At 48.1% G+C, this 18,269-nt stretch overlaps 2 protein-coding genes across 4 annotated transcripts in view; one reads left to right on the top strand and one right to left on the bottom strand.

Moving 5' to 3' along the window:
* The window catches only part of Dhit (Double hit), a 251,234-nt gene extending 239,988 nt beyond the window's left edge, over positions 1-11,246 (top strand). For all 3 annotated transcript variants that reach the window (XM_045740980.2, XM_045740981.2, XM_045740982.2), the window contains one exon: positions 27-11,246. In XM_045740980.2, the coding sequence (XP_045596936.1) occupies positions 27-236 (210 nt within the window). In that variant the 3' untranslated portion in view covers positions 237-11,246. The remainder of the gene's footprint in view (positions 1-26) is intronic.
* A 43-nt stretch (positions 11,247-11,289) lies between these two features.
* Positions 11,290-14,710, bottom strand: LOC138366407 (uncharacterized). Its single transcript, XM_069327450.1, has 3 exons — positions 14,586-14,710; positions 11,714-14,200; positions 11,290-11,584 (listed from the first exon to the last, which is right to left on the bottom strand). Exons 1-3 carry the CDS (start codon positions 14,708-14,710, stop codon positions 11,290-11,292), a joined length of 2,907 nt encoding a protein of 968 aa, XP_069183551.1.
* Between the last annotated feature and the right edge of the window lie 3,559 nt (positions 14,711-18,269).

The following is an 18,269-nucleotide window of genomic DNA, read 5'->3' as shown; positions in this document are numbered from 1 at the left end:
TGGTAGTGACAATTCCACTGTTGCAGGTGTCGCTGGACTCGAGAGTGCGGGAGATCATCAACAGGAACATGGTGGACCCGACGCCCCACACCTTCGACGAGGCGCAGACGCAGATATACACTCTCATGCACCGCGACTCCTACCCGCGCTTCATCAACTCCGCCATCTACAAGCGCCTCGCACAACTCAATAATAACGGGAGCAGCAGCAGTAGCAGAAAAGAAAGTTCAACATAGGCGTCCGTGTGTGTGTGTGAGTGTGTGTGTGTGTGTGTGTGTGTGAGAGTATGTGTGTGTTTCAACACCCCCCCCCCCCCCCCCGTTCCCCTTTCTATTCCTTATTCCCTCCATCCTTTCCACCCCCCTTCCTTTTTTCCCCTTATTTACCTTCCCATTTCCTCACTCTTGCCTAAGTGTATTACCTCCCTCGTCGACCTCACAATGCACCCTTTTCCTTATTTCTGAGTTGGGGACCAGAAATTACATGATAAAAAATGCGTTCATTGAAAACGGGATTAGGGCAATGCGTTGGTCACAACTGAAGAACGGATTGTGAGTATATAAGTTTGTAAATTAAGTACATAAGTATGCTTGAGCGTTTATAAGTAGGTGAAGAGCTAAGCTCCAACGTTCATCACTCAACGCACAGATAATCCCCCTTCCCAAACGGGTGAGAACATTTAGGAGCTCAACTAATGTGAGTCAGACCAATGCTTGGTGGGTTAGGCGTTGTTCATTTCAATCTTTTTTCTACCTCCTAGTTTGTGCAACCACTTGTTGTCCAAGAGGCATGAATTAGGCACAGCTTAACGTGATATCTGAGGCAAAAGTAATGCAAAATACTAATTGGCACACTAAACAAATTAAAAACAAAACAAAAAATATTTGCAAATGTAAAGAAAACGGATGAGAGAGGAACAGATGTCAGTTTCTCTCACATTTTTTTTTCTTTCAGTAGAGATGGTAATTTATCTTGTCAGAAGAGACAGTACAAATAAGTTTAAGCTGAGAACGATCGTGTCCAAAAAATAAACTGCCACACCTCTCCTACAACCCCCATTATTTGCATACAAAAATTGAAGAGAGTGCCAGCCTTAGCTTGGTGGAAGAAAATGCTAGACCTTGCCAGTCGCTACACTTAAAGGGTAACTCAAATAAACCCTTACGACAGGTATAACTAAATTAATCTATACGGATGGATTTGACTATTTTCTTCTCGTTTAGATTTTGACTTGACGAAAACTTTATAAATAAAGGTATTACTACAAATAATATTGAATTAATAGATGTTTTTAGATATTATTAATAGTTTAAGAAAGGCGTGAAAAATGGTGCCCGATAGCACAAAGGTGTAACGCTTTTTACCTTAATAAGCTTTAAAGATGTGTAGGATACTCAAAATTTCACCCCCAAAGCTTAACGATGTGCTCAAAGCTTATTATGGTAGATATCGTCACATTCCAAGTATTATTTAATGCCAGAAAAAAGAAATGTATATTGTAGAATTTCAAGTTAAGAGAATTTTTGTATCTTGGATAATTGTGAGTTGAATGCATATCCCAATACAATTATACGCCCGTATATATGTCAAGGTATTACCGAAATATTATATATTGCCCTTCTTACCCTAAAAAAAAATATTCCAACTAATTTTCTGTTTTCAAAATCGTGGGGGTATGGAATTTTATATTTAACATATATGAAAAATAGAACACCTGTACTTAAAAAAAAAAAAATTCGATGCCTCTGGATGACTAAATAGATATATAATCCTCTTTTATGATAGTTTGTTAATGTAAATATTTCGCTCTGGGGACGTACTCGGGAATGGGGGGTGAGTGTCTCGTCTAGACATAGAACCACCTGGTTGCAAGGAACTGTCAATTACTTAATTAACTCTTGCCGTCTAAACTCCTGCACCAATTTCAGCTAACGCAAGATCAAATCAACTGTTACATAAGTGACTTCCTGTGGATATACATCCATACTAAATCGTATACAATTACCTCTCAATGACGAAGCCTATGCACTTGGGTTTCGTGAGGTGAAGTCATCATCAATAGTCACATTTTCCACTATATGACATTTGATATGAAGGATTTTCATTGTTGTAGTTGCATACTTTGTTTTGTCCCCCCCCCCAGCGACCGTGACGTGCAGGGGTAGCGCCATTGCAACACTATGGGTAACACAAGATCCCCGCAGCTTCCTTCAGCACCCATGGTGATATCTGGTCTGGTGTTACTACTTTCGATACATCCAGTTCCTCCAGGTATCTTTTGACCTTCTCTACATTAACTTCAATTGTGTCTAGTGTTGCAGACGATGAGCCACAATAACGGGTCTGAAGATGTGATGACACCCAGCAACACTAATCAACGTCATCAACGTTGATTCAGACTCAGCGACGTTGATTGAACGAGTAACCAACACCAGACTTGGGTATTGTACCCACTTGGTAACACTCTTGGTATGGCACACACGAAGGTCGAAGGGGAATAAGAGTTGTCAATATACTCCAGAATTTCAGAATGGTATCACCATCAACCCTTATTGTTGTCTCTGATGGGTTCCCAGCGACGAGGCCTCAAGTCTTCGTCTTAAGCATGAAGTCTTTATGTTTATGAAGCCTCTCAAGCCAATGGCCGATCTTCCCGAGGATGCAATACACAATAGTTGCCTAAATCCTAGATAACTATGCTAGGTGAACAGAGGCACCGAGAGTAGGGAAACGTGGCGTAACGTCTTGCTCTGCCTTGGAATCGAACCTGGAAACAACCGGTTGTGAGCAGTGCGTCAAAAACGACGGAATGGCGTCTTAAGGCGAGACGCAGACAGACGAAGGGACGATCTTGACATGAGAAAAGGAAGAGGGAGCGGGGGGGGGGAGGGTCATATGGTATTGGGAAGGGGGGAAGATTAATATATTCGAGGGTAAATCCCGAGTACGTCTCCAGGTAGCGGCCCAAAATCCCCAGTGCTGTTATGACTGTTTCTCGTCTAGGTATTTGTATGTAGACAATTGAACAGAACTGTATGAGCATGTCAAATTTTTAAGATGTCATTGAGGCATCACATTAACCATCAAAGCTCAATACTTTTTCCTTAAGGATGCTGGGTGGATTACAAACCAAATACTCTTTTTTAAGTCAACAGTTTCTGACATGTCAATTACCTCACTTTTTACACAAGAGTGCATTTGTCATATTTTTTTTTTTTGTCTTAGCCTCTATAGAAAATACACACGAATACCAATGGCATTTCCTGTGCAGCAATTCAGAGATTATTTTCAAATAGACGATAGATAATTATGAGGAGGAATTTTTAAACTGTTCATTGACAGAAAAATATGGTGAGGCTTTTCAGAGCATTAGTGCTGGAAATTACCAATGTCCCGTAAGTGTCCAGTGTAAGACCCGCGTTCGAGCCTGCTCATGCGGCCTATAGCGGGCACTGTCAACAGAAAAACAATGTGCAACAGAGCCAAACAATTGTGCAGATACAGGCCTGTTAGATTGGCGTGGCAGGACCCATAGAAAAGATGCGAGTTTATCGTGTGTTTTTAGCAGGCCTACCATGTGAAAATAATTACCAGAAGGGTCTGACAGTGTCCGTCGCCAGGGAATGAAGACATCTGACACCGGGGAGATGTGACACATGTGTCACACATGTGTCACACATATGCCAAAGACATACGTCTAGTCTGGAGTGCTCACTGTGTTCGGCTGTGGCCCAGCCTGGCTACAGCACGGCTACAGCCTGGCTACAGCACGGCTAAAGCCTGGCTACAGCACGGCTACAGCACGGCTAAAGCCTGGCTACAGCACGGCTACAGCCTGGCTACAGCACGGCTACAGCCTGGCAACAGCCTGGATACAGCCTGGCCACAGCACGGCTACAGCCTGGCTACAGAACGGCTATAGCCTGGCTACAGACTAGCTACAGCACGGCTACAGCCTGGCTACAGCCTGGCTACAGCATGGCTACAGCCTGGCTACAGCACGGCTACAGCCTGGCTACAGCACAGCTACAGCCTAACTACAGCACGGCTACAGCCTAGCTACAGCACGGCTACAGCCTGGCTACAGCATAGTTACAGCCTAGCTACAGCACGGCTACAGCCTGGCTACAGCACGGCTACAGCCTGGCAACAGCCTGGCAACAACCTGGTTACAGCACGGCTACAGCTTGGCTACAGCACGGCTACAGCACAGCTACAGCACGGCTACAGCCTTGCTACAGCACAGCTACAGCCTGGCTACAGCATGGCTGCAAAACAGCTACAGCCTGGCTACATCCTGGCTACAGAACGGCTACAGCACGGCTACATCCTGGCTACAGCACGGCTACAGCCTGGCTATAGCACAGCTACAGCACGGCTACAGCCTGGCTATAGCACAGCTACAGCCTGGCTACAGCACGGCTACAGCCTGGCAACAGCCTGGATACAGCACGGCTACAGCCTGGATACAGCACGGCTACAGCCTGGCTACAGCCTGGCTACAGCCTGGCTACAGCACAGCCACAGCACGGTTACAGCCTGGCTACAGCCTGGCTACAGCACGGCTACGGCCTGGCTACAGCACGGCTACAGCCTTGCTACAGAGCTACAGCACGGCTAGAGCACGGCTATAGCCTGGCTACAGCACGGCAACAGCCTGGCTATAGCACGGCTACAGCCTGGCTACAGCACGGCTACAGCATGGCTACAGCATGGCTACAGCACAGCTACAACACGGCTACAGCACTGCTACAGCCTGGCTACAGCACGGCTACAGCATGGCTACAGCCTGGCTACAGCACGGCTACAGCACGGCTACAGCCTGGCAACAGCCTAGCTACAGCATGGCTACAGCCTGGCTACAATATGGCTACAGCACATCTACAGCCTGGCTACAGCACGGCTACAGCCTGGCTACAGCACGGCTACAGCACATCTACAGCCTGCCTACAGCACGGCTATACCCTGGCTACAGCACGGCTACAGCATGGCTACAGCACATCTACAGCCTGGCTACAGCACGGCTATACCCTAGCTACAGCACGGCTACAGCCTGGCTACAGCACATCTACAGCACGGCTACAGCCTGGCTACAGCACGGCTACAGCCTGGCTACAGCACGGCTATACCCTAGCTACAGCACGGCTACAGCCTGGCTACAGCACATCTACAGCACGGCTACAGCCTGGCTACAGCACGGCTACAGCCTGGCTACAGCACGGCTACAGCCTGGCTACAGCACGGCTACAGCCTGGCTACAGCACGGCTACAGCCTGGCTACAGCACAGCAACAGCCTGGCTACAGCACAGCTACAGCCTGGCTACAGCACGGCTACAGCCCGGCTACAGCACAGCTACAGCACAGCTACAGCATGCCTACAGCCTGGCTACTGCACGGCTACAGCTTGGCTACAGCACGGCTACTGCCCGGCTACAGCTTTGCTACAGCAGAGCTACTGCATGCCTACAGCCTGGCTACAGCACGGCTACAGCCTGGCTACAGCATGGCTACAGCACAGCAACAGCCTGGCTACAGCACAGCTACAGCCTGGCTACAGCACGGCTACAGCCTGGCTACAGCACGGCTACAGCACGGCTACAGCCTGGCTACAGCACGGCTACAGCCTGGCTACAGCATGGCTACAGCACAGCAACAGCCTGGCTACAGCACAGCTACAGAAAGGCTACAGCACGGCTACAGCACGGCTACAGCACGGCTACAGCACGGCTACAGCCTGGCTACAGCACGGCTACAGCCTGGCTACAGCATGGCTACAGCACGGCTACAGCCTGGCTACAGCATGGCTATAGCATGGCTACAGCACGGCTACAGCACGGCTACAGCCTGGCTACAGCACGGCTGCAGCACGGCTACAGTCTGGCTACAGCCTGGTTACAGCACGGCTACAGCCTGGCTACAGAATGGCTATAGCATGGCTACAGCACGGCTACAGCCTGGTTACAGCACGGCTACAGCCTGGCTACAGAATGGCTATAGCATGGCTACAGCACGGCTACAGCACGGCTACAGCCTGGCTACAGCATGGCTACAGCATGGCTACAGCACGGCTACAGTACGGCTACAGCCTGGCTACAGCACGGCTACAGCATGGCTATAGCATGGCTACAGCACGGCTACAGCACGGCTACAGCCTGGCTACAGCATGGCTGCAGCACGGCTACATTCTGGCTACAGCCTGGCTACAGCACGGCTACAGCATGGCTATAGCATGGCTACAGCACAGCTACAGCCTGGCTACAGCATGGCTACAGCCTGGCTACAGCATGACTACAGCCTGGCTACAGCCTGGCAACAGCCTGGCTAAAGCATGGCTACAGCCTGGCTACAGCATGGCTACAGCCTGGCTACAGCATGGCTACAGCCTGGCTACAGCACGGCTACAGCCTGGCTACAGCATGGCTACAGCCTGGCTACAGCATTGCAATAGCATGGCTACAGCCTGGCTACAGCATTGCAATAGCATGGCTACAGCATGGCTCTAGCACGGCTATAGCACGGCTACAGCATAGCTACAGCACGGCTACAGCCTGGTTACAGCACGGCTACAGCACGGCTGCAGCCTGGCTACAGCACGGCAACAGCACAGCTACAGCCTGGCTACAGCACGGCAACAGCACGGCTACAGCACAGCTACAGCCTGGCTACAGCACGGCTACAGCCTTGTTACAGCCTGGCTACAGCACAGCTACAGCCTGGCTACAGCACAGCTACAGCACGGCTACAGCACGGCTACAGCCTGGCTACATCACAGCTACAGCACGGCTACAGCCTTGCTACAGCCTGGCTACAGCACGGCTACAGCACAGCTTCAGCCTGGCTACATCACAGCTACAGCACGGCTATAGCCAGGCTACAGCACGGCTATAGCCAGGCTACAGTACGGCTATAGCACGGCTACAGCCTTGCTACAGTACGGCTACAGTCGGTCTACAGCATGGATACAGGACGGCTAAAGCACGGCGACAACCTGGCTACAGCACGGCTACAGCCTGGCTACATCACGGCTACAGCCTGACTACAGCACGGTTACAGTCTGGCTAAAACACGGCTACAGCCTGGCTACAGCACGGCTACAGCCTGGCTACAGCCTGGCTACAGCATGGCTACGGCCTGGTTACAGCATGCCTACAGCCTGGCTACAGCATGCCTACAACCTGGCTACAGCATGCCTACAGCCTGCCTACAGCTTGCCTCCAGCCTGGCTACAGCATGCCTCCAGCCTGGCTACAGCATGCCTACAGCCTGGCTACAGCATGCCTACAGCCTGGCTACAGTCTGGCTACAGCATGCCTACAGCCTGGTTACAGCATGCCTACAGCCTGGTTACAGCATGCCTACAGCCTGGCTACAGCATGCCTACAGCATGGCTACAGCATGCCTACAGCCTGGCTACAGTATGGCTACAGCCTGGCTACAGCATGGCTACAGCACGGCTACGGCCTGGCTACAGCACGGCTACGGCCTGGCTACAGCACGGCTACGGCCTGGCTACAGCATGCCTACAGCCTGGCTACAGCATGCCTACAGCATGCCTACAGCCTGGCTACAGCATGCCTACAGCCTGGCTACAGCACGGCTACGGCCTGGCTACAGCACGGCTAGGCCTGGCTACAGCCTGTCCACAGCACGGCTACAGCCTGTCTACAGCACGGCTTCAGCCTGACTACAGCACGGCTACAGCCTGTCTACAGCACGGCTACAGCCTGGCTACAGCCTGTCTACAGCATGGCTACAGCCTGACTACAGCACGGCTACAGCCTGGCCACAGCACGGCTACAGCCTGGCTACACCACGGCTACAGCCTGGCTACAGCACGGCTACAGCCTGGCTACAGGACGTCTACAGCACGGCTACAGCACGGCTACAGCCTGGCTACAGCACGGCTACAGCCTGGTTACAGCACAGCTACAGCCTGGCTACACCACGGCTACAGCCTGGCTACAGCACGGCTACAGCCTGGCTACAGGACGTCTACAGCACGGCTACAGCCTGGCTACAGCACGGCTACAGCCTGGTTACAGCACAGCTACAGCCTGGCTACAGCACAGCTACAGCCTGGCTACAGCACGGATACAGCCTGGCTACAGCACGGCTACAGCCTGGCTACAGCACGGCTACAGCCTGGCTACAGGACGTCTACAGCACGGCTACAGCACGGCTAAAGCCTGGCTACAGCACGGCTAGAGCCTGGCTACAGCCTGGCTACAGCCTGGCTACAGCACGGCTAGAGCCTGGCTACAGCCTGGCTACAGCACGGCTACGGCCTGGCTACAGTACGGCATCGGCCTGGCTACAGCATGCCTACAGCCTGGATACAGCATGCCTACAGCCTGGCTACAGCACGGCTACAGCCTGGCTACAGCACGGCTACGGCCTGGCTACAGCACGGCTACGGCCTGACTACAGCATGCCTACAGCCTGGCTACAGCATGCCTACAGCATGCCTACAGCCTGGCTACAGCACGGCTACAGCCTGTCTACAGCACGGCTACAGCCTGACTACAGCACGGCTACAGCCTGACTACAGCCTGGCTACAGCACGGCTACAGCCTGGCTACAGCACGGCTACAGCCTGGCTACAGCACGGCTACAGCCTGGCTACAGCCTGGCTATAGCCTGGCTACAGCACGGCTACAGCCTGGCTACAGCACGGCTACAGCCTGACTACAGCCTGGCTACAGCCTGGCTACAGCCTGGCTACAGCCTGACTACAGCCTGTCTACAGCACGGCTACAGCCTGTCTACAGCACGGCTACAGCCTGGCTACAGCATGGCTACAGCCTGTCTACAGCACGGCTACAGCCTGACTACAGCCTGGCTACAGCACGGCTACAGCCTGGCTACAGCACGGCTACAGCCTGGCTACAGCACGGCTACAGCCTGGCTACAGCACGGCTACAGCCTGGCTACAGCACGGCTACAGCCTGACTACAGCCTGGCTACAACCTGGCTACAGCCTGGTTACAGCCTGGCTACACCACGGCTACAGCATGGCTACAGCCTGACTACAGCCTGGCTACAGTCTGGCTACAGCCTGGCTACACCGCGGCTACAGCCTGGGTACAGCACGGCTACAGCCTGGCTACACCACGGCTACAGCCTGGCTACAGCACGGCTACACAGATTATACTCTCACAAATTTTATGTATTGTAATCATTTCATGGATTACATTTGATTACATATACAGTGAATATGCTTACATTGTTAAATTAGAACCCCCCCCCCCCCCCCTAGTCCTAATATAATTTGTAATGTAAGTCAAAATTGCTGTTCCTTGTTACAAAGCAATATTTGTTATTTCAATGTTAACAATTCGGTCCAGTCTTTCAATGGTGATTATTTTTATTTTTAAGAAATGTAACTGGATCTAATAAAGCCATATTGTCTTCAATATCATGTAAATCCCTCTGTATGAGCCCCTTTTCCTTCACCCTTCTTCACCTCTCCCACAAGACGCTGGTTACAGTCTGAAAAGGGAAGGAATTAGCAAGTTTAGAGGAACAGGGTAAAGGGGGCACTGAGTTCCAAAAAGCGTGCCTAACTACTTGCATCATCGGGGATTGAACACCGACCTTGCAGGATGTGAGGTTGACCAGACCAAGAGGGCTGACATGGGGGGGGGGGAGAATGGGGGTTTTTACTACTTGTGTCAAAACGTTTCTTGATAGGAACGGGATATTGATCCCCGGTTACCTTTTGGGATTATTCCGGGGCTTAGCGTCCCCGCGGCCCGGTCCTCGACCAGGTCTTAGTTGAGAGGTGAGCTGGGAACCACTGCCACACTGCGTGTGCTGGGACTAGCGCTGTGGGGGCTGTGACAAGGGGTGAGGGGCTGGGATCCCAGCTTCCATTAGCCTCCTGCAGGAGTCATCCTTCTGCAGGGGTCAATCATCCTTCAGGAGTCATCCTCCTGCAGAAGTCAATCATCCTACAGGAGTAGGCCTCCTGCAGAAGTCAATCATCCTTCAGGAGTAGGTCTCCTGCAGGAGTCAATCATCCTTCAGGAGTAGGTCTTCTGCAGGAGACAATCATCCTTCAGGAGTAGGTCTCCTGCAGGAGTCAATCATCCTTCAGGAGTAGGTCTTCTGCAGGAGACAATCATCCTTCAGGAGTAGGTCTCCTGCAGGAGTCAATCATCCTTCAGGAGTAGGTCTCCTGCAGGAGTCAATCATCCTTCAGGAGTAGGTCTTCTGCAGGAGACAATCATCCTTCAGGAGTAGGTCTCCTGCAGGAGTCAATCATCCTTCAGGAGTAGGTCTTCTGCAGGACACAATCATCCTTCAGGAGTAGGTCTTCTGCAGGAGTCAATCATCCTTCAGGAGTAGGTCTTCTGCAGAAGTCAATCATCCTTCAGGAGTAGGCCTCCTGCAGGAGTCAATCATCCTTCAGGAGTAGGCCTCCTGCAGGAGTCAATCATCCTCCAGGAGTAGGTCTTCTGCAGGAGACAATCATCCTTCAGGAGTAGGCCTCCTGCAGGAGACAATCATCCTTCAGGAGTAGGCCTCCTGCAGGAGTCAATCATCCTTCAGGAGTAGGCCTCCTGCAGGAGACAATCATCCTTCAGGAGTAGGTCTTCTGCAGGAGTCAATCATCCTTCAGGAGTAGGTCTTCTGCAGGAGTCATCATCCTTCAGGAGTAGGTCTTCTGCAGGAGTCAATCATCCTTCAGGAGTAGGTCTTCTGCAGGAGTCAATCATCCTTCAGGAGTAGGTCTTCTGCAGGAGTCATCATCCTTCAGGAGTAGGTCTACTGCAGGAGTCATCATCCTTCAGGAGTAGGTCTTCTGCAGGAGTCAATCATCCTTCAGGAGTAGGTCTTCTGCAGCAGTCAATCATCCTTCAAGAGTAGGTCTTCTGCAGCAGTTAATCATCCTTCAGGAGTAGGCCTCCTGCAGGAGTCAATCATCCTTCAGGAGTAGGCCTCCTGCAGAAGGACAACTCATAATGAAAAACATTTTCCTGAATGGATGCAAACACCCCCTCCCCCCCATCCTCCCCCCCCCTCTCCCAATCCTCCCCTCCCTCCCAATCCTCCCCCATTACATGGTATTCCATGCTGTCTTTAATCCTTTTTTTTCCCTCATCATCCAATGAACGACGGTGTACTTTTCAAGACTAATAGAGTCCTGCTGTACATAGTCTATGTAGATATGGTGACCATAAATCTACTCTTGAATAGCGAAGTACTGTTTCTGATAGAATATAAGTTAAACAGAATTAATATGTATCTTCTTTCTATATCCTAATTGATGTACTCATCGCCAGTTGCTACCTTGTCGGGCTGATGGAGAGTTCTCTGTGAGTTCTGGAGAGTTCTCTGAGTTCTGGAGAGTTCTCTGTGAGTTCTGGAGAGTTCTCTGAGTTCTGGAGAGTTCTCTGAGTTCTGGAGAGTTCTTGAGAGTTCTCTGTGAGTTCTGGAGAGTTCTCTGAGTTCTGGAGAGTTCTCTGAGTTCTGGAGAGTTCTCTGTGAGTTCTGGAGAGTTCTCTGAGTTCTGGAGAGTTCTCTGAGTTTTGGAGAGTTCCCTGTGAGTTCTCTAGAGTTCTCTGTGAGTTCTCAAGAATTCTATCAATAAAATTACAAGAGAAAAATATTGCCATAATTTAAATAAAAATATCACTGAAGGATTTAAATTAGATATAACTGGAATACACTTGAATCATGCAATGATACACTTCAATCATGCAATGATACACTTCAATCTTGCAATGATACACTTCAATCTTGCAATGATACACTTCAATCTTGCAATGATACACTTCAATCATGCAATGATACACTTCAATCTTGCAATGATACACTTCAATCTTGCAATGATACCCTTCAATCTTGTAATGATACACTTCAATCATGCAATGATACACTTTAATCATGCAATGACACACTTCAATTATGCAATGATACACTTCAATCTTGCAATGATACACTTCAATCTTGCAATGATACACTTCAATCTTGCAATGATACACTTCAATCTTGCAATGATACACTTCAATCATGCAATGATACACTTCAATCTTGCAATGATACACTTCAATCTTGCAATGATACACTTCAATCTTGCAATGATACACTTCAATCTTGTAATGATACACTACAATCATGCAATGAAACACTTCAATCATGCAATGACACACTTCAATTATGCAATGACACACTTCAATCTTGCAATGACACACTTCAATCATGCAATGATACACTTCAATCTTGCAATGACACACTTCAATTATGCAATGACACACTTCAATCTTGCAATGACACACTTCAATCATGCAATGATGTACTTTAATCATGCAATGATACACTTCAATCTTGCAATGATACACTTCAATCATGCAATGATACACTTCAATCTTGCAATGATACACTTCAATCTTGCAATCATACACTTCAATCATGCAATGATACACTTCAATCATGCAATGATACACTTCAATCATGCAATGGTACACTTCAATCTTGCAATGATACACTTCAATCTTGCAATGATACACTTCAATCTTGCAATGATACACTTCAATCATGCAATGATACACTTCAATCATGCAATGATACACTTCAATCATGCAATGGTACACTTCAATCTTGCAATGATACACTTCAATCTTGCAATTATACACTTCAATCATGCAATGATACACTTCAATCTTGCAATGATACACTTCAATCTCGCAATGATACACTTCAATCTTGCAATGATACACTTCAATCTTGCAATGATACACTTCAAGCATGCAATGATACACTTCAATCTTGCAATTATACACTTCAATCATGCAATGATACACTTCAATCTTGCAATGATACACTTCAATCTTGCAATGATACACTTCAATCTTGCAATGAGACACTTCAATCTTGCAATGAGACACTTCAATCTTGCAATGAGACACTTCAATCTTGCAATGATACACTTCAATCATGCAATGATACACTTCAATCTTGCAATGACACACTTCAATCATGCAATGATGTACTTTAATCATGCAATGATACACTTCAATCTTGCAATGATACACTTCAATCTTGCAATAATACACTTCAATCATGCAATGATACACTTCAATCATGCAATGATACACTTCAATCATGCAATGGTACACTTCAATCTTGCAATGATACACTTCAATCTTGCAATGATACACTTCAATCTTGCAATGATACACTTCAATCATGCAATGATACACTTCAATCATGCAATGATACACTTCAATCATGCAATGGTACACTTCAATCTTGCAATGATACACTTCAATCTTGCAATTATACACTTCAATCATGCAATGATACACTTCAATCTTGCAATGATACACTTCAATCTCGCAATGATACACTTCAATCTTGCAATGATACACTTCAATCTTGCAATGATACACTTCAAGCATGCAATGATACACTTCAATCTTGCAATTATACACTTCAATCATGCAATGATACACTTCAATCTTGCAATGATACACTTCAATCTTGCAATGATACACTTCAATCTTGCAATGAGACACTTCAATCTTGCAATGAGACACTTCAATCTTGCAATGAGACACTTCAATCTTGCAATGATACACTTCAATCATGCAATGATACACTTCAATCTTGCAATGATACACTTCAATCATGCAATGATACACTTCAATCTTGCAATGATACACTTCAATCTTGCAATGATACACTTCAATCTTGCAATGATACACTTCAATCTTGCAATGATACACTTCAATCTTGCAATGATAAACTTCAATCTTGCAATGATACACTTCAAGCATGCAATGATACACTTCAATCTTGCAATTATACACTTCAATCATGCAATGATACACTTCAATCTTGCAATGATACACTTCAATCTTGCAATGATACACTTCAATCTTGCAATGAGACACTTCAATCTTGCAATGGTACACTTCAATCTTGCAATGATACACTTCAATCTTGCAATGATACACTTCAATCTTGCAATGGTACACTTCAATCTTGCAATGATACACTTCAATCATGCAATGATACACTTCAATCTTGCAATGATACACTTCAATCTTGCAATGATACACTTCAATCTTGCAATGGTACACTTCAATCTTGCAATGATACACTTCAATCATGCAATGATACACTTCAAGTATGCAATGATACACTTCAATCATGCAATGATGTACTTTAATCTTGCAATGATACACTTTAAACCTGCAATGATACACTTTAAACCTGCAATGAAACACTTTAAACCTCTAATGATGCACTTCAATCTTGTAATGATACACTTCAATCTTGTAATGATGTACTTCAATCTTGCTAAGATGTACTTCATTTATAATGTACTTCGCCCTCTGGAGGGTTATTAAGGCCACCACAATAACTTACTGACACAACCACCATGTTTGGTGATTAGGGGTTAAGGCCTGTCAACCTTAACAGGGTTAATGAGGCCAAAGCAATATGCCACAGTCATCTTGGTTGCTGGGAGTCATCATCTTGGTTGCTGGGAGTCATCATCTTGGTTGTTGGGAGTCATCATCTTGGTTGTTGGGAGGTCATCATCTTGGTTGCTGGGAGTCATCATCTTGGTTGCTGGGAGTCATCATCTTGGTTGCTGGGAGTCATCATCTTGGTTGTTGGGAGGTCATCATCTTGGTTGCTGGGAGTCATCATCTTGGTTGTTGGGAGGTCATCATCTTGGTTGTTGGGAGTCATCATCTTGGTTGTTGGGAGTCATCATCTTGGTTGCTGGGAGTCATCATCTTGGTTGCTGGGAGTCATCATCTTGGTTGCTGGGAGTCATCATCTTGGTTGCTGGGAGGTCATCATCTTGGTTGCTGGGAGTCATCATATTGGTTGCTGGGAGTCATCATCTTGGTTGCTGGGAGTCATCATATTGGTTGCTGGGAGTCATCATCTTGGTTGCTGGGAGGTCATCATCTTGGTTGCTGGGAGTCATCATCTTGGTTGCTGGGAGTCATCATCTTGGTTGCTGGGAGTCATCATCTTGGTTGTTGGGAGTCATCATCTTGGTTGCTGGGAGGTCAACGTCTTGGTTGCTGGGAGTCATCATCTTGGTTGTTGGGAGTCATCATCTTGGTTGTTGGGAGTCATCATCTTGGTTGTTGGGAGTCATCATCTTGGTTGTTGGGAGTCATCATCTTGGTTGCTGGGAGTCATCATATTGGTTGTTGGGAGTCATCATCTTGGTTGCTGGGAGTCATCATATTGGTTGCTGGGAGGTCATCATCTTGGTTGCTGGGAGTCATCATATTGGTTGCTGGGAGTCATCATCTTGGTTGCTGGGAGTCATCATCTTGATTGCTGGGCGTCATCATCTTGGTTGCTGGGAGGTCAACATCTTGGTTGTTGGGCGTCATCATCTTGGTTGCTGGGAGTTATCATCTTGGTTGCTGGGCGTCATCATCTTGGTTGCTGGGCGTCATCATCTTGGTTGCTGGGAGGTCATCATCTTGGTTGCTGGGAGTCATCATCTTGGTTGCTGGGAGTTATCATCTTGGTTGCTGGGCGTCATCATCTTGGTTGCTGGGCGTCATCATCTTGGTTGCTGGGAGGTCAACATCTTGGTTGCTGGGCGTCATCATCTTGGTTGCTGGGCGTCATCATCTTGGTTGCTGGGAGGTCATCATCTTGGTTGCTGAGAGGTCAACATCTTGGTTGCTGGGCGTCATCATCTTGGTTGCTGGGAGGTCAACATCTTGGTTGTTGGGCGTCATCATCTTGGTTGTTGGGAGTCATCATCTTGGTTGCTGGGAGGTCAACATCTTGGTTGCTGGGAGGTCATCATCTTGGTTGCTGGGAGGTCATCATCTTGGTTGCTGGGAGGTCAACATCTTGGTTGCTGGGCGTCATCATCTTGGTTGCTGGGCGTCATCATCTTGGTTGCTGGGCGTCATCATCTTGGTTGCTGGGAGGTCAACATCTTGGTTGCTGGGAGGTCATCATCTTGGTTGCTGGGAGGTCAACATCTTGGTTGCTGGGAGTCATCTTGGTTGCTGGGAGTCATCATCTTGGTTGCTGGGAGGTCATCATCTTGGTTGCTGGGAGGTCATCATCTTGGTTGCTGGGAGGTCAACATCTTGGTTGCTGGGAGTCATCATCTTGGTTGCTGGGAGGTCAACATCTTGGTTGCTGGGAGTCATCTTGGTTGCTGGGAGTCATCATCTTGGTTGCTGGGAGTCATCTTGGTTGCTGGGAGTCATCATCTTGGTTGTTGGGAGTCATCATCTTGGTTGTTGGGAGGTCAACATCTTGGTTGTTGGGAGTCATCATCTTGGTTGCTGGGAGTCATCTTGGTTGCTGGGAGTCATCATCTTGGTTGTTGGGAGGTCAACATCTTGGTTGTTGGGAGTCATCTTGGTTGCTGGGAGTCATCATCTTGGTTGTTGGGAGTCATCATCTTGGTTGTTGGGAGGTCATCATCTTGGTTGCTGGGAGTCATCATCTTGGTTGCTGGGAGTCATCTTGGTTGTTGGGAGTCATCATCTTGGTTGTTGGGAGGTCAACATCTTGGTTGTTGGGAGTCATCATCTTGGTTGCTGGGAGTCATCTTGGTTGCTGGGAGTCATCATCTTGGTTGTTGGGAGTCATCATCTTGGTTGTTGGGAGGTCAACATCTTGGTTGTTGGGAGTCATCATCTTGGTTGCTGGGAGTCATCTTGGTTGCTGGGAGTCATCATCTTGGTTGTTGGGAGTCATCATCTTGGTTGTTGGGAGGTCAACATCTTGGTTGTTGGGAGTCATCATCTTGGTTGCTGGGAGTCATCTTGGTTGCTGGGAGTCATCATCTTGGTTGCTGGGAGGTCATCATCTTGGTTGCTGGGAGGTCAACATCTTGGTTGCTGGGAGTCATCATCTTGGTTGCTGGGAGGTCATCATCTTGGTTGCTGGGAGTCATCTTGGTTGTTGGGAGTCATCATCTTGGTTGTTGGGAGGTCAACATCTTGGTTGTTGGGAGTCATCATCTTGGTTGCTGGGAGTCATCTTGGTTGCTGGGAGTCATCATCTTGGTTGTTGGGAGTCATCATCTTGGTTGTTGGGAGGTCAACATCTTGGTTGTTGGGAGTCATCATCTTGGTTGCTGGGAGTCATCTTGGTTGCTGGGAGTCATCATCTTGGTTGTTGGGAGGTCAACATCTTGGTTGTTGGGAGTCATCATCTTGGTTGCTGGGAGTCATCTTGGTTGCTGGGAGTCAACATCTTGGTTGTTGGGAGTCATCATCTTGGTTGTTGGGAGTCATCATCTTGGTTGTTGGGAGTCATCATCTTGGTTGTTGGGAGGTCATCATCTTGGTTGTTGGGAGTCATCATCTTGGTTGCTGGGAGTCATCATCTTGGTTGTTGGGAGTCATCATCTTGGTTGTTGGGAGGTCATCATCTTGGTTGCTGGGAGTCATCATCTTGGTTGTTGGGAGGTCATCATCTTGGTTGCTGGGAGTCATCATCTTGGTTGCTGGGAGTCATCATCTTGGTTGTTGGGAGTCATCATCTTGGTTGTTGGGAGGTCATCATCTTGGTTGTTGGGAGTCATCATCTTGGTTGTTGGGAGTCATCATCTTGGTTGTTGGGAGGTCATCATCTTGGTTGCTGGGAGTCATCATCTTGGTTGTTGGGAGGTCATCATCTTGGTTGCTGGGAGTCATCATCTTGGTTGTTGGGAGTCATCATCTTGGTTGTTGGGAGGTCATCATCTTGGTTGCTGGGAGTCATCATCTTGGTTGTTGGGAGTCATCATCTTGGTTGTTGGGAGGTCAACATCTTGGTTGTTGGGAGTCATCATCTTGGTTGTTGGGAGTCATCATCTTGGTTGCTGGGAGTCATCTTGGTTGCTGGGAGTCATCATCTTGGTTGTTGGGAGGTCAACATCTTGGTTGCTGGGAGTCATCATCTTGGTTGTTGGGAGTCATCATCTTGGTTGTTGGGAGGTCAACATCTTGGTTGTTGGGAGTCATCATCTTGGTTGTTGGGAGTCATCATCTTGGTTGCTGGGAGTCATCTTGGTTGCTGGGAGTCATCATCTTGGTTGTTGGGAGGTCATCATCTTGGTTGTTGGGAGGTCAACATCTTGGTTGTTGGGAGTCATCATCTTGGTTGCTGGGAGTCATCTTGGTTGCTGGGAGTCATCATCTTGGTTGTTGGGAGGTCAACATCTTGGTTGTTGGGAGTCATCATCTTGGTTGCTGGGAGTCATCTTGGTTGCTGGGAGTCATCTTGGTTGCTGGGAGTCATCTTGGTTGCTGGGAGTCATCTTGGTTGC

The sequence above is a fragment of the Procambarus clarkii genome, chromosome 19 (assembly GCF_040958095.1).
Source record: "Procambarus clarkii isolate CNS0578487 chromosome 19, FALCON_Pclarkii_2.0, whole genome shotgun sequence".
Lineage (NCBI taxonomy): Eukaryota > Metazoa > Arthropoda > Malacostraca > Decapoda > Cambaridae > Procambarus > Procambarus clarkii.
The sequence above is the reverse complement of the archived record's forward strand: the minus strand, read 5'-3'. Positions and strand labels throughout refer to the sequence as shown.

Coding starts and splice junctions, on each gene's coding strand:
- LOC138366407 (XM_069327450.1), bottom strand. CDS start 14,710: ATGATGACTCCCAACAACCAAGATGATGACCTCCCAACAACCAAGATG. Junction 14,201..14,585: donor AACCAAGATGATGACTCCCA/GCAACCAAGATG, acceptor GTATCATTGCAG/GTTTAAAGTGTATCATTGCA. Junction 11,585..11,713: donor TATCATTGCAAGATTGAAGT/GTATCATTGCAT, acceptor TTTTATTGATAG/AATTCTTGAGAACTCACAGA.